The sequence below is a fragment of the Aythya marila genome (assembly GCF_965140915.1).
Source record: "Aythya marila genome assembly, chromosome: 10".
In the NCBI taxonomy this organism is placed as follows: Eukaryota; Metazoa; Chordata; class Aves; order Anseriformes; family Anatidae; genus Aythya; species Aythya marila.
The window spans coordinates 1,073,869-1,089,163 of NC_139051.1; the positions used below are offsets into that span (position 1 = coordinate 1,073,869).

Sequence of the window (15,295 nt, forward strand, 5' to 3'; positions counted from 1 at the left end):
TTCAGTTTGAATACTGTTGACTGGAAAGATAACAAATGGTAGCAAATTATTTTCACCTGCTTAAAACAAAGTAATTAATAGTACTTTGGTTATCTTACCTGGAAAGCCAGGCTCTGCTGAGAGCTGTTAAAGCCAAGTGTGAAAACAGTTTGCATGAAAAATAATTAGAGCTATGACCTGAGTGATCCTCTAAAACATCCCGAAGGAGGCCTCAAGTCAGTGCTGTAAGAAACGATTCTTCCCTATCTCCTTCTTCTTGACTTTGTCCTACCTGGCTCCTAAACACACCCAGTCCCCGTGTCCTTCACTGCTGCTACTGCTGCTCCCTGCCCTGTGCCTGTGGGCCCTGCAGCCTCCCCCCGAACCTAGGCAGAAGCAAAGCTTTGCCTGCTCCATCACTCCTCCCGGAATCCCTGCATGAATTACTCCCATTGCTCCAGCTACAGAGGACCATGCCCTCCTGCCCAGAAATAGCATTTCTAATACCCTTTTTAAACAGTGCTCCTCTTCAGTCAGTCCCTATCTTGGCAGTGCCCCAGCACCTCTCCACACAAATCCCCGTTTTTTGACCCAAGCAGACATACAAACAAAGACATTGTTAGAAAAGTGAGTATGCAATTAATCATTTGTTTCATACACCCACATTCAGTATATACACCTCTACATGTCTAGCTACTATACCCATTCAGTGATCAAAGAATTGAAAATATTTTTGTAATTAATCATTATACATAACAAAAATCAAGAAAAACAGAACACTATGCAGCTGCCAAACAACAGGAATATAGAATTGAACAAGAATCCCATATTCAGTAATGGGTTTCATACAGAATCAAAGGTGTTTTCTATTTATTCTCTTAATGACTTACAAACAACTAATTATTTGGCTTTTCCAGGTTTTCCTACCTGTGCACTCTCCTCCAAGCAGCTCCCTCAGCACAGCAGGTGTAGTGCCCAAACCAGAAAGCTTACCAGGACGGGGGCTCCCTCAAAGCAGTCCTTCTCCACTGAGAAGCTGTGGCACTCACAGAGTCAAATCCTGATTCATATTACTCAAAATCTGGAAATGCATACTATTTATTTATTTATTTTTAAATAGAAAAAAAAAAAAAGAAAATGAGATGACACTTGGAGAGAAAAGTTTTGCAGAATTTGGGTTTTGGCTGGAGTCGAACTCCCTGTCACCAAACTGCCCACCAGTGCCATCACTCATTCCTGAGCAAATGTAACCCTGTACCCGACATGTGTGACAGCAAAACCTGGCAGCGGGGAGAAAAGTGACATGGCACTGAAGATTGTTAAGCTGAAATTAGCCCAGGCCATGAATGACAAGGTTGCACTGAATATAACCTCGCTGTGTTAGAGGAACAGGTCACAGTTTTGTTTCAAACAGCACTCAGTATCACACTTACTGCTCCATTTACTCTTCCAAGGAAGCACAGCTACCGAAGAGACTGAACAAGCATGTCTGCAGCTGGTGGGTAACTGGATTTGGGAGCAGAGAGGAGGCTTATAGAGCTCCTGCCCCAATGCTATGGGCAAGATGAAAGCTGTACAAATGAGAATGTGTAGGGTGGGCAGCTGTGGGCCATTTCTGGCAAGATCCAGTGCCAGGAGGGTGGCACTGTCCTGCTTCCCAAAGGAGATGAAACTTGTATCAGAAAGTCCAAAAGGTGACTGCTCAAGGGTCGAGAAAGGTCAATAGGGACACTCTTACTACTAGACATTGGTACACACGTAAAAGACATTTTAGACAGCATTCCCCCAGTGCTTTAGAATTTGGCATAGCAGCCAAATAGAAGAATAATACCATGTTAAACCGAGGGGCTCTTGACATTAAAAAGATGCATGGCCTTCGAATGCTTTCACAGAGAATGTGTGTGTGTGTGTGTTTGTTGGTCTACCTAGGTGCCCAGGAGATGCCTGCTGGAAAGCAGAAGAGGCTCTGTGCATGTGCACAGTGATCACCGCCTTCATCCCTCCCACGTGGGAAGCCGGAATTAGCTCAGCACCGAGCACAGGCACAGCCACGGCACTGCTGGGGTGCTTCCCCAGCTGAAAGGAACTGCCCTCCTCTTCTCCGGTTTTGCCTGCTCCAACTCTTTGGCTAGGAGCTGCAAGTAACAAACATCTTAATAGAAAAATCAAGAATGTTCATGAAGTGCAAAGAAGCTAAATTCACCGGAAAATTTATTCATGCTGTATAATTCTGTAATACCGAGTGTCTAACAAAATTATGTTTGGAGCTGCGTGGTTAAACAGCACCTTTTCACTGCAATCAAATTTTTTTTTTTCTTTTTTTTTTTTTTTTTTTCCAGAAAGCCTTGATTTCAAATATCTTGAAAATGTTTAACAGCTGATATTAGTAAGAGCACAGATTTAATATAAAGCTCTTTATTTCACAGGCATGATAAGCATCATGACAAGTGGTGTAACTATGGCAACTATTTTTTTCCCCCCCCTCTTTTCCACTGAACCACAAGAACAGAAGTCTCGCTTGACACAGTGCCAGACTTCCCCCAGGTAAGCCCCAGTGCTCCAAAGTACCGAGCAGGAACCAAGCAGAACAGCAGACCCCAGGACTGGAGCCCCTTTCTTTTTTATTTTGCATCTCAGTTGTGTTTCACGGGCATTTACATGTGTTTAGACATTAACCTAGTGCTCTTCCTTTTTTTTTGTAGTATGGCCAGAAAGCAAAAGCTTTCTTTTTTATCTATTTTTTACTTTACTGTCAGACAGAGAGTTCAAAACCAACAAACTCACCCTGAACTCAAAATACCTATTTTCAGGAATAAAAGGATGTTCTCTTCTTTAATGTATCAACATGCGCTGCTGGAAAGAGATGCACACGTTTCCTTTCCTGAAGCTAATAAAGAGCAAAAAACACTGGTATATTCCAGAGATGCTGGATCTGAAATTGGTGTGTATTTGCAATAAGAAAGAAACACTGAGAAAGATTCCTTGTGTGCTTTGTGATTTGTTCTGCTTACTGGTCCACCACAAAACACAAACACAACCAGGCCCCTGCTGCACAAATATATTCTCTGTTTGCTATCTGTGTCAACACAAAATAATATCTATTTTACAGCACTGTTTTGTGTCAGTGACAAATGAATGCTCAGCTGTATCTCACACTCTTTGTACTCATGTGCTCCTCCGGTTCATCAGCACTATCATTTCCAAGCGCTACACTGAAATTTTGTATTTGTTTCTTCTTCACAAGGATAACCAAAATATATTGAAGGCTTGAGTAAAATCACCAAAGATGCACAGCTGCACACAGGAACCTGCTTGGATAACATTATCTTTGTATTACGGAGGCAAACAAAGTGCCTGTGATGGCAGTTCCTTGAGTAGAGGAGCAGCAGCTATCACACAAACATGGCTAAACCGATGGGCGGGTGCTTGGATGTATTATTGGATATATATTTTGTATTCACAAATATTTATAACTAATATGAGCATCCCTGGCCATCTCAGACCCAAAGCATTGTCCTCCATCCTGGATGACATGGTGCGAAGCAGTACAGAAAATCTGACACTGAATCAAAGTGACTAATTTCTTGCAACATAAACCAAAAAAAGCAACCCTGAAGGACTGTAAGTGTGGTCATCATGCCTTTTTTTCCCCCCCCCCACAGGGAATATGAGGAAGTGAGCTGCTCACATCAGATAGGCTTGTGGGGACTTTTGTTGACTGAACTTCGCTACCACATATGTTCAATCCTGTTACTTCAGCAACAGCTATGAATAGACCTCCTCTTACACCTGAGGGGAAAACAATTTAAGTCACTCATTTAATACAGGTTTTGCACCTAACCTTATCATCTGTATAGATTTCATCACAAATGTAAGTCACTCACTTCCAAACCAGATGTTAGATGTCCTTAAAATAATTCATATCACTGTCCTTCACTCCCCGCAGTCTGTGACAGCTGCTGTGGTGCTGATGGCTGCAAACCATTTCACAGGAACAGAGGCAGAGCTGCTTCGTGGATGTCTGAATTCAGCACAGAATTTTTTAAGGAGAATAAAGAGAGGAAAATATCTTGCCTTGACAAACAGGAGGGTAAAATGGGTGTCTCAAGGAATGTGTTATTGGCTGCCATTGGCCAGAGCCGAGCATAACAATGTCTGTGAGTGAAGAAATCCCTCACTGGCATCGCTGAGCTGAAGGTAACTGAATTACACCAGAGAATGGCCACCGAGCATCAAATTTAAGCTCAACTGTTGCACTTCACAGTCCATTAGAAATATTTTCTTTCCCAGAGTATTGCTTCTCAAGCATTCACTGAAGGCTTTTCCTTCCAGTCCTCTCTGCATAACAGGCCTGGGTATTTGAACTGCACTGAGGCCATTTAGCGGAGGCATTACAGCTAGATGGGGAGCACTCAGGGCTGACAGAAGGTGCGTTCCCTCAGAAATAGACTGGCCACGTCAGACAGTGAAGGCTGCTCGTGTATATAACCATTGATATTGACAATAACTGATTGTAATAACCACAAATTAAAATGTCTGCAACACTGATTTATAGCACTCAAAAATCACAAATTACAAATGAGATCAAGAAAGTCTGCAAAGGTTCTAAAATGGAAATTCTCAAATTTAGTTTCCCTACTATCTCAGAAGCTACAGCAGAGTGCAAAGCCTAGCATATACTTAGCTGTTCTCTCCTAAAATCCAGCTACTTCCAGTCAAACTACCCCCACTTTCCTCTGCAGTAGCCAGACAGCATAGTGCATCTGTCCTAGTAAGTCTTCATTGGGCTTGGAAGGTTCCTTACATCTAGTCGGGTTTTGCACCTGAGGTTACAAATCATGGCTGCTCTTGGGGAAACCTTTGTTACAATTGTAGTAGAAATAACTGTTAGAAGAGTGCACATCCCAAAAACTGCAAAATGCACTTGCAATGCTTCCCATTGCTTGGGTAGGGGAGGAAAAAAAATAGGACCCCAAAATACTGCAATGTCCTAGTCTGGGGCAATTCCAGTGATTTTAGTGAAATTAAGCTGTGAATGTCAAGTCTTTCATAATCCTCTATCCCTTTCTTTGAGACATCTCATTAACACAGAGAAGGATGTGAGTGTATGCAAGAGACTACAGCAAGCTACCATGTGAGAGCAGCATCAAGGTAGTCCTGCCAAAGTGATATTTACCCTACTCGGGAGGAGATTCATTATAAATATATGGAAGACACGAGAGCCAAAAGTCTGTCTTCTCACTGATATTACAATTTATGAATTTGACAAATTCTCCCTGAGAGGATGTAAGGACTGATAAATTAGTCAAAGGGATAACTCAGCACTATTAAGAGTTTATTAGGCAAAAAAGTGACAGCAGGACTGTCCTTTAGGTATAACAATATATGTGCAAAATTTACAGCTCACTCTTCTTCCAAATTTTCTAGGAAAAATGATCATGGAAAAAGAGAAAAAACAGAACAGAAGATGAATACTAATACTAACAAGCTAATTAATTCCCATTTTTGTCTCACATACCTAGCTACCTAAATTTTAATAATCAATGCACCTACAGTCATGAATTTTATCTATTTTAACTAGAATTGTTCAAACCTTACACTATAAGTTGATCATTTAAGTACATAAAGAATTTTTTTTTTTTTTTTTTAATGGAAACAGTCTGATTCTTCCCTGCCTGTTTACAAGTCTTGTATCATAAAAGTCACAGAAGGTGTGAGACAGTCTGCAATATAATTAACTCGGAAGCACGCACCTATGTGGATGTTTTAATGTGCATTACCAGAATTGGTTATTCTCAGACATCAGAGGAGAGCAGCCCATCCCTCGCACATTCAGACTGTGCCGTGCCTGGAGGCTGCCAGCTCCCCGGCGTCTCGTGGCATCCGCCAGCTCCTTATGGGCACGCACAGCTTCTCCAGCAAAGTATCCTGGCCATATGATAATACCAATTAAAATAAATCTCCCAAGTAACTTGAGCCCAGCTATGCTTGAAGTCAAAAAGACAAAACGTGTCTTTCCCTGACCTACCTTCAGGTCTCCTTCAAGCAACAGTTGCACCAGATTTATTTCTGAGAGGTTTTAAATGAAACCTTTAAATAACACATACAGCTCTCAGCCATTACAAAGTGCTGTGATGGCTTAAGAAATATTCACTGTGATGGGTACCCTTTGAAACTTGAAACATCATGAGAAGAGTCTAACCTTGCACTGCTGAGGAGAGTGATTGCAAAATCGCATCACCCATGAGATGGTTGGGGAGAGAATAATTCCTGGCACAGTTTGGCTGCCGGGCAGTGGGATGCTGCCATGGATATATAAAACCTGAAGGAAAACATCAATTCAAATGGATACCGAGAGCTTGAGAAACTGCTAAAAATTATAATGCAAACTGAATGTGCAAGTGCAGACTGGGGTGGAGGGGTGGAAAAGGAGTCGTGTTCAAACTTGCAAAGCCAAGCTCAAGCAGAGGGGCCAACTTGTAACCCCCACCACGTTTCCATAGCTCAGAGCATCCACCTTTCCCCAAACCAGAGGAAACGGGGGAAGCCTGTGCTCTTCAAGGACTGAGCCTTCTCAGCAGGCAGGCTACAGAAAGCCGATTTTACCTGAAAAATTTGCTAATTAAGGAAGTTAATTCGTTCACACATTTTATGCCTGAGCCCCTCCCTATCATTTGAAATCGTTTCCCCGGGCAGAGTTTTGCAGCCCAGGTACCCCCAGCTGTGGGGGTACAGGGGGAGGTGCACAGGATGTTTGGAAGCATCTGTGCCATGCTTAGGAGAGGAGCGCATTGTTGTTTGAAGAAATTCATGATAAATGTTTATTTTTCAGTAAGCTATTCCAAAATAAAAATAGATGCAGTGAAGACCTGCCAAAGTCTTTTGCTTATCAATTTTTGCTGCATATTCTCATTTCTTAGCAGTCTCCACTAAATAGAAAATCCTTCAAGTGAGGTTAAACACAGAGCACTATTTTTCGGGCTGAAACCAGCAGGATTTAAAATGAAAATGACATCTCAATCCAGAAAATAATGATTCTGTATCTCATACTTTAAGGTGGGACAAACTACAGAGCATCCTGCAGTTCGGACATGAAGCTTCAGAGAGCTGCCAGGTCCCCGAGGTGCTGCTGGCCAGAGCGGGTGGCCCCGCGCAGGGGGATTTCACGCTGGGGCGCAGAGGCACAGCACCCAGCCCAGCCGAGGCAAAGCTGTGGGAGCAGACAAAGGAAGAAAGGGAGCTGGTGGGGCTGCATCACACCGATGTCATGGCTAAGATGGCTTGAGGTGCTGAAGCACTATCAGTACGATCTCGTTGCAAATGGCAACCAGTGCCCAGTAACCAACCAACCCCAAAACAAGGGGTGCTCTCAAGTCAGTCTCTCTGTGACTGCTTTCATAAATGCAATGACAGACTTCAGAGCACCAGGACCCATGGGTGCTGCTCTGGTCCTCCCCAGTGGGAAAAATGGGAGCCATGGTTTTCCTTGTCCTTCTTATGCCCACATGAATCCCAACACACCACGCAGCACTTGCACCATGTAGGGGAACTCCTGGAGCTGTGAGCACAGAGGCCTGCCGCCCCTGAACTAGCATGGTCCTTGCACATCCTGCCCTGAAGGCAGCAGAGGAGAGGAGCTGCCCTGTCCTGCCGGGCCGATGTGATCCATCTGCCCACAGTGAGCACCTCTGTGCTGGGATTAGCACCGGGCAAAGCTGCAGGAACACAGCGCTCCACGAGCTGGAGGGGTGAACCCAGGTCCTCCAGGTATCGCAGGCAATGCAGTCACCCGACTGCCTCTTCCTCCTGACCTGCAAGCATACTGCTTGGAGATGGATCAGGACAAGAGTGCTGCAGATATTTCTGTGGTACACAACGTGACTGTAGTCCTGCAAATGCATTTGATGTTTCTTCGCCTTATTCAGGTGATGGACATTTTTTTTCCCTGACCCAGATACTATGTAGAGTTTTTCAAGCCTTGTATTTTCATCAGCCTCAACAGTAAAGAATCCCTATTTGTCACTCACAGGAAACAGTTTAAAAGCATTATAAGTACACATGTCCATGCATCACATAGCAGAAACTGATATAGTCAAGCAGTAGCTATTTAAGCACTGTGCTCATACCTGCATGCAAATATGGTACTAGCAAAACAAATGTCAATTTACAACTAAGTTGATATTTTCCTGATATCATTGCTTTGCTTTTAATACAGTGTGTAGTTTCTTGCTGTTTTCATGTTTTACATTCCTGGAAGAACAAAACAGAACATAGCAAGCAGTGCCACAGAAATCATCCCAGTGGGAAAAGAGGTGCTCACGGGTGAGGAATGGAGAACTACACCTGATGCAGAAGAGCTCCAGAGTGGGCAAAACCATCACAAGCCCAAGTCATCCTCCACTGTAGCATTTTTCATAGTTCTGCATCAGGAAGATTTTAAAATTTGGGCAAAGAATCTGAATAGCCAATTGCTTTATATAGGACATGGATAATAAAATTATCTGTGTGCCTTTGCAGATACCAGTTCTGTATGTTATACAGCAATGTTATATTTATTTTCAGAAACATGTTAGCTCCTAGTGCTTTATATTTTAAACATTTTTTTAGTTTTATAAAAAAAAAAAGTGATTTCTCCCAAGATGTGCAGTCTCTTATATAGCCCACTTATTCTACTGATCTCCTTCCTTTAGCAATTTCATCTTCATGTAGTTGCTCTTTACTCTTTCACATTACATTTGCAATAATACTTTGAGTGGCCCCTTCTCCTCTCCAACTACTTTGTTATATTTCCCTCAACACCAGTCTCTGTCAACCTTTCTGACTTCAGCCCCTGGGTAAGTCAGGTCATTCTGATGCTCATAAAGAGCTTCACACCTTAAATAAGGCTTTCTGCCTGAGCTGTGCAAGTTAGAATAACAGGCATGATTCAAATACAATAAAAAGCAATTTGAACACTTCACAAGAACTCGAGCTGAATTGAAACTGGAGCTGTGGCAAATTACACCAGCTAAAGATATTAGTGCTTGGGATTTTTTTTCCCTGCGACTCAGAGACTCAATTCTAGCTACATTCCTACCTTTGCTGATACAAGTTCCCACCTATTAGGGATCAGCTAAACAAGGTTTGGAAGGCTGTATACAGCAATTTCCTCCAGCCCCAAGTGCACAGTACCATGGTATCCAGGCCAGTGCCTTTCACACCTGGCCAAAACCTCAAAGCAGTAGCAAAGCTGGATGAGCAGACACAATTGCAGATATGAGAACTTGTTAATGGCTGTTGGTTATTTATCTCCAATATCCAACGCTTTATCATTCCCTTAATTTCACTAGAAAAACACTAACTCTTGGCTGATGAAGTCACAAATACAAAATCAGCTCACACAATCACCACGTAGGCAGTCACAACACTTAGAAAAAGCCAGCACTCAAAAATTGTTCACTTATGGTTATTCAGAAGTGGTCACTGGGATCAGCCACAGGGAAAAAAATAAATAAAATAAAAAAGGAAAAATAGTTTGCAAACTTTTTTTTGAGCAATTTATAATTTTAGAGTAAAGAAGACTGCTCACATATTTGCATATGTTATTTTTACGCTGCCAGGCAACCCTGCTGGTAAGGCAGCTAGAAGTGACTCAGAAAGCATTTTGTTAGCTGTTAGATCTGATTGCCATAATTAAATTTTGATGATTTGTTTGTTCCTTTTTAAATTGTTATCAAATACCTACATCTTCAAAGGCTTCACTGGGATCCACCTCCACGGAGGGGATGCAGAGGATGGCCAGGCTCACTTCCCTGCAGCACAGGGGTTAAAATTGTCCAAGTCCTGGGCTTTTACTTTCCAAAGCAGGCCCTTCGTATGGGAGCTTTGGATAATGGATGTGAACAATTTTTAAGACAGATCCTTGTTTTGACACAGCTGCACTAATGCACATTCCTCATTTACTCATGTATATTATAATGATAATAATTATTTGAGAATAAAATGAAAAGAAGCTAGATTTTTTCCTTACCTTTTTGGAAAGCAGGCAAAAGCTATACAGTAGGTGGAAGAGTGTACCAAGTAACAGACTTTTGAACACTCTTTCTTACTGGTGGTATGCAGTCTACAGGAAAAGTAAATACATTGGTATGTATAATGCGTCTGTTCACAACAAACTCTTCAAATTTTGCCCTGTCACTGAGGCCATGATATTAATCTGACTGAAGAGATCGGATTAGAGCAGCGATAGTGGAAAGCTGAGAGACGCCAATACACAAAATTAGCTCTGGGCTGGAAATCAATGAACCAGGTCACAGAAGTTCAGGTACCTCTGAACATGGGAGCAGCTGCCCACAAAAGGGCAGGTCTGGTTAATTTTTTTTCCTTCTCCCTTTAACAAACTCTGGAGCATTTTGGTTTCAATTTAACACTCCCCAGTCCCTCCTTGTCCATGCATTCACTCTTGGGTTCCTCAGCATCACTGACAACCATTTCAGTTTTGTCTCTTGGAAGGATGGAACAGGCAATGCCATGTCAGTGGTGTTGAGGATCAGCACAAACAAATACACAAGCACAGCACGGGACTATTTGCAAAGCAGTGCCCATACATCTGCAGAGGTGTCTGCAGCCCACATAACACTATTCACAGCTTACTGATGATGAAGTCAGTGTCCATTCCCAGCACATGGAAAAAAAATGAGAACTGACATGCACTGTTCTTGTTGTCATGCTGGTCAGAGAGAGAGAAGCTTGCAGCACTCAGGAAAGCATGGTTTTAAAACGGAAACTTGCAAATGATTCCTGTTCTGTTTAGGAAAATGGGCAGGCAATGCACTCCACTCCTGAAAATAGAATCATCTGCCAAGTAATTTCTACGTAATGCTAAGGAAAGGAGAAAAAAAATCATCTTGAAGATGCCTGCATAGGTATTGAGCCCTCAAAGCACCTGCTAACTTAAAAGTCCATGGACTTATAATGCTACTGAAAATCAGACCCTTACAGCTATTCAGACCCTAAATTTTCTGGCAAGTACACGGGGTCACCAATCCTTTGCCACTTCTCAACAGATCTCAGCTAAACCCCCTGAATGTCCCCCCTCAAGGTGCCCTTCCTTTCCAGCTGTTTGTCACTTTGATGCCCTCAGTCTTGGCCAGAGATGCCGCATGCCTCCTCTTCACTACCATATACTAATGGGCATTGCTGCAACACTTGCCTTGATCTCAGAGCTTTATCAGCTCCAAAAAGAGCAAAATATGCAGGTGAACTTGTCTACAGCCACTCTCACAGGTGGTGAGACTGATAACAGGGATGGTGGGAGACAACCCTCCCCACACTGCCAAGCCCACCCCAATTCCTGCAGGCAAGAATCTGCCCAGAAGAGCCCCTTGCATGTCCAGCAGCCGGGCAGCTCTGGGCACTGCTGTTCCCTTCTCACCGGTGCTTAAAGAGGGAAATGCCCATAAAACAAATGCCTGCCCAGGAAGGTCTGCTGGTCCAGCCCACAAGAAGCGCAACCACCTCATTACCAAACAACAGCAATGCTGTTCTCCCTGTTGCTGTGTTTGGGAAAGCCATGAATTAAAGCAAGTGGCTAAGGAGAAGGAGTAATTACATGTAAATCTCAATATAAGTTAAATATGGGTTGGAGTTTCAAATGTTTTCTTGGGCTCTGACCCTATTCTTGCAGCAGAAACAAACACAGAGCCCAGCAGTTGCTTTCGGTTCAGCTTCAGGCTTGATGAGAAGCATCTTCCCAAACACTGAGAAATTTAAGCAAGGCACACAAGAGCAGAATGAACTTGTTACACGGGCAGAAGCTGCTGTGCACCAAATTCTGTTCATCTTAATCTGCTGCAAAACATTTCAGATGCAGACATGTATTAGCAGAAAAAATGTTGAATGAGTAAAAGCATGCACATGCCAGATGGCAAGCTGGAATGATTAAGAGAGTTGTCACAAGGAGCACAGCTATAGATTGAGAAGCTTGGCCTTAATATATCCGATTCAGCATGGAAGCCCTCCCAGGTCAGGGCCGGGGAGCTCAGCTTGTGAAATTTCTCACTTTAAGGCATTCTAAAGCAAAAGCTGCAACCCCATGAGTCCCTGCTCCTGGTGGGCAGGACGTAAGGTCACTGCATTTCAAATGGGTTTCCTCCCACATTAGTACAGTTTCTTTTATACTTATTCTGCAACCTCAGTGCTTGAGCCCACACCTTTCTTAAGTGCTCAGCACCTTTTCTCCCAGCTCGGACCCCTGCCCACCAGCTGAGGCTCGCGTGCCCTGCTTCTACCCCGAGCTCAGCCCTGCTGCTGGGGCTCACCAGCTCCTGATGCCTCAGGTAATTGTCAGTCTGTCCAATTTTACGTGCAGATCTTCTATTCATTAGGAGGGCTTTTCAAGCTAATACTAAAAAAAAAAAAAAAAACAATATAGGTTTTGTGCAAGGCTGTTTTTCTGTAGAACCAAGGCCGTATAAGTGGGACAGGCTAGAAATTTGGGCTTAGTCACCAAATTCCCCAATGTTTGGAGGTACATGAATCCCATGCTGATAGCTCATTGTTAATCTGTTAGAAGATATGAAATATTTGTGTATTTTCAATAGAAATGGCAACTCCAGTCTCCAGTACCTGAGTAAGCCACGAACAGCAGCATCACCAGGAAATTCAACAGAAAATCAAACAAAAACCCAACTGCACTTTTATGCTTCCAAGGAAACACGTGGTAGCTAAGCCAGATCTGCAGCTAAGTTTGTTTCCACTGTGCTGGCGAGCCTCAGACTCATTGCTTAACTGCCCTCAATTAATTAACTTTCAGCCTAAGAGATTTCCAAGGAGCCTGTTGCAGAGCTGGCAGCCAGAGTGTGCCCAGCCCCGTGCAGGCCATGGCCAGCTCCCCGCCTCCTCTTATTGGCAAGGAGGTTAATACCAATTTCAAAAAGATGCCAAAAATACATGTTTTTGTTTGTTTGCTTTGCAACCTTAAATATTAAAAAGCTCAGTATTTGGAGAAAGACATTTAAATTAATACGGTTGCATGTTTCCTGACTGGCTAAGTTTAACAAATGGGACTTTAGAGTCTTCCATGTAAGCCAAAGAGCTCACAGAAATCACTTTCCAGTCACGTACATCAATTTTGAAGCTGTGACGGCTTCCCTCCCAGTGGACTTTACACCAGCTTTACATCAGTGCTAACAAAACCAGGGCTGAAGGCTGGATCCTTAAGGCAGAAGCTTGCACACCACGGCAAGCGGGGGAATCTGCCCCTTACTGCTTTTACTGCCTCTTAAAAGAGCATTCTGGCATATAGTCCCTGGGCGAGAAAACGTTGTTTTGTAATAAATATGGGGTTTTAACTGAGCACTATTTCTTTTTAATAAAAACATCTCCTTCCCAGGGAAAAATCTGACTGCTTTGGGAGGAGGGGAGGAAAGTATTCTCAGAAGTCTGGAAACTGCAAATAAGATGCAGAACAGGAAAAAGAAATCAGAAGGGAAAACCAAGAATATGAAACTACCAAAAACCAGTTCCCACAGGGCAACACCTCTATTTCTACATCAAATGTTTCACGATCAGAACTTTTTTTCCTCTTCTTCTGGTTTATGTCCTTAAATGAAAATTTTTATTTTATGTTAATTTTTCTGAAGGAGAGGCTCACTCCACTTCATTTGACCAGACCAGAAATTACTGAAATACAGTTCAGTACTTGCTAGCTGGCTTTGGGACCCCCTTCCCTCCTCACCTTTCCTCCTCCTCCTTGCTCCCCCTCATGCCGAAGCCTGGCCCAAGGGGCTGTGAGCCTCCCCGAGCACCATGAGGAGCTGCCCTGGTTGCACACGGGAGGGCTCAGCCCCAGCACCACGGTGTGGAGAAGAACCAAGGACAGAGAGTGGAAGGGTTTCGTGCTGCCTAGCAGACATTTGACGTAGCAGAGGACTGCAGCTCTCCTGCTGGCTAATACCCTACGGCAGGAAATAAATCTCTTTCCTCATGCGGTGAAGGCTCTGTTCAGAGGAGGCATGGGATGGCCCTTAATTTGTTAGAAACATTTCCTCGCTGTCTCCTGCTTCTGCCAGCCCCATAAGACAGTTCACAGTTTGTGAAGACAAATTCTGTTTTTCCAGTTAGAATATGCTTTGTATACCTGTATGATAAGACATCACAGAAACACACTCTAGGGGTGAATAAAGGGAGGAAAAGTGCTGTGTCAATAATTTGCTAGCTGTTCCCACTTTGCTTTGACAGCAGAGTTTCTGCTTTGAGGCAGATATTCAGACAGCAGTTTAATAGACAAGAAGTGGCAGGGATTTCAGCAGCAAATGGATGAACGGATCATGGGCAAGGAGAGGGCATTTCTCTACATTCAGATCTGTTTTTCATAAAAACTGCAGACATGCCTAAACCTTTCCAATATGCTACAAAGTTGTGCAGCTGTCTCCTTCCTCAGCTCCCTCCAGATTCAAATGCAAATCAAATTTGATGGCCTCAGTATGTAATTTTGTGCTACAATATACCATGCTATGTGCATTAAGGAAATTGGAAGCATCTTTTCGATCTATTATCCTCTTAAATCAATGACAAGATCTGCATTCACTTTTACGGGACCGGATAAAATCCCTAAATAGGAACTTCTGGGATGGTGAGATTTTTTGCAAAGAAACTTTGCAGAAAACGTAATGGTAACTCAGGTTAGCAGGGCTATGGGTGAGCTTGGCACCTGTCCCTCCATCCTGGAAACTGCACCAGCCGGGGCTGACTGTACCCCAGGCTGAAGGATACTGCAGGTGCTCGAGGATGCTGCTGCTCTGCCACTCACAAGGAGGGGAAGGAGGAGGAGTCCCTCACAGCTACCACACCCTGTGCAAGGAGTTGCTGCCAACTGGCACAACTCGAAAAAAATGAGGAGGAAAGAGAGAATTTAATAAAATCGAGTAATCAAAAATCTTTAATTGCAAAGGCCAAACGATACTAAGCACTCGGGCATTGGCCAAGGTCTCCAGCACACACACACAACCCCAGGGAGAGGCAGGTACTCACTGTTGGGGTCCACGTTCTCACAGAGCTCTGTCTTCGCCTCGCCGTTGGGCCTGTCGCTGGGCTTGTGCGAGAGCCGGGACGACATCGTCGCTGCTGTCACCACAGCCTTGAAGCTGCGCTTCCGCTTCTGGACGTTCAGCTCGGGGTGGAAGATGATGATGTACACTTTCGGCATGTAAAGCATCCCCAGGGCCACCGAAGCACTTAAGTTCATGGATATTGTAAGTGTGGTAGTTTGTATGTAGAGCTAGGAGACAGAACACATGAGGCACTATTACAAATAAGATGACTGGGAAGCAGGCTG

The 15,295-nt window shown here is 43.6% G+C and overlaps 1 protein-coding gene across 2 annotated transcripts in view; it reads right to left on the reverse strand.

The window, feature by feature from the left end:
• Positions 1–15,295, reverse strand: part of GRM7 (glutamate metabotropic receptor 7) — a gene marked incomplete at its 3' end in the record, with an annotated part of 262,405 nt that overhangs the window by 12,818 nt on the left and 234,292 nt on the right. Inside the window, exons 9-10 of one of the 2 annotated variants that reach the window (XM_082767792.1) lie at positions 14,992–15,238; positions 10,011–10,081 (exon numbers count right to left, since the gene is read on the reverse strand). In XM_082767792.1, the coding sequence (XP_082623918.1) occupies positions 10,011–10,081; positions 14,992–15,238 (318 nt within the window). Of the gene's footprint in view, positions 1–10,010; positions 10,082–14,991; positions 15,239–15,295 lie in introns of those variants that run through there. The other variant, XM_082767793.1, reaches the window with a different exon arrangement.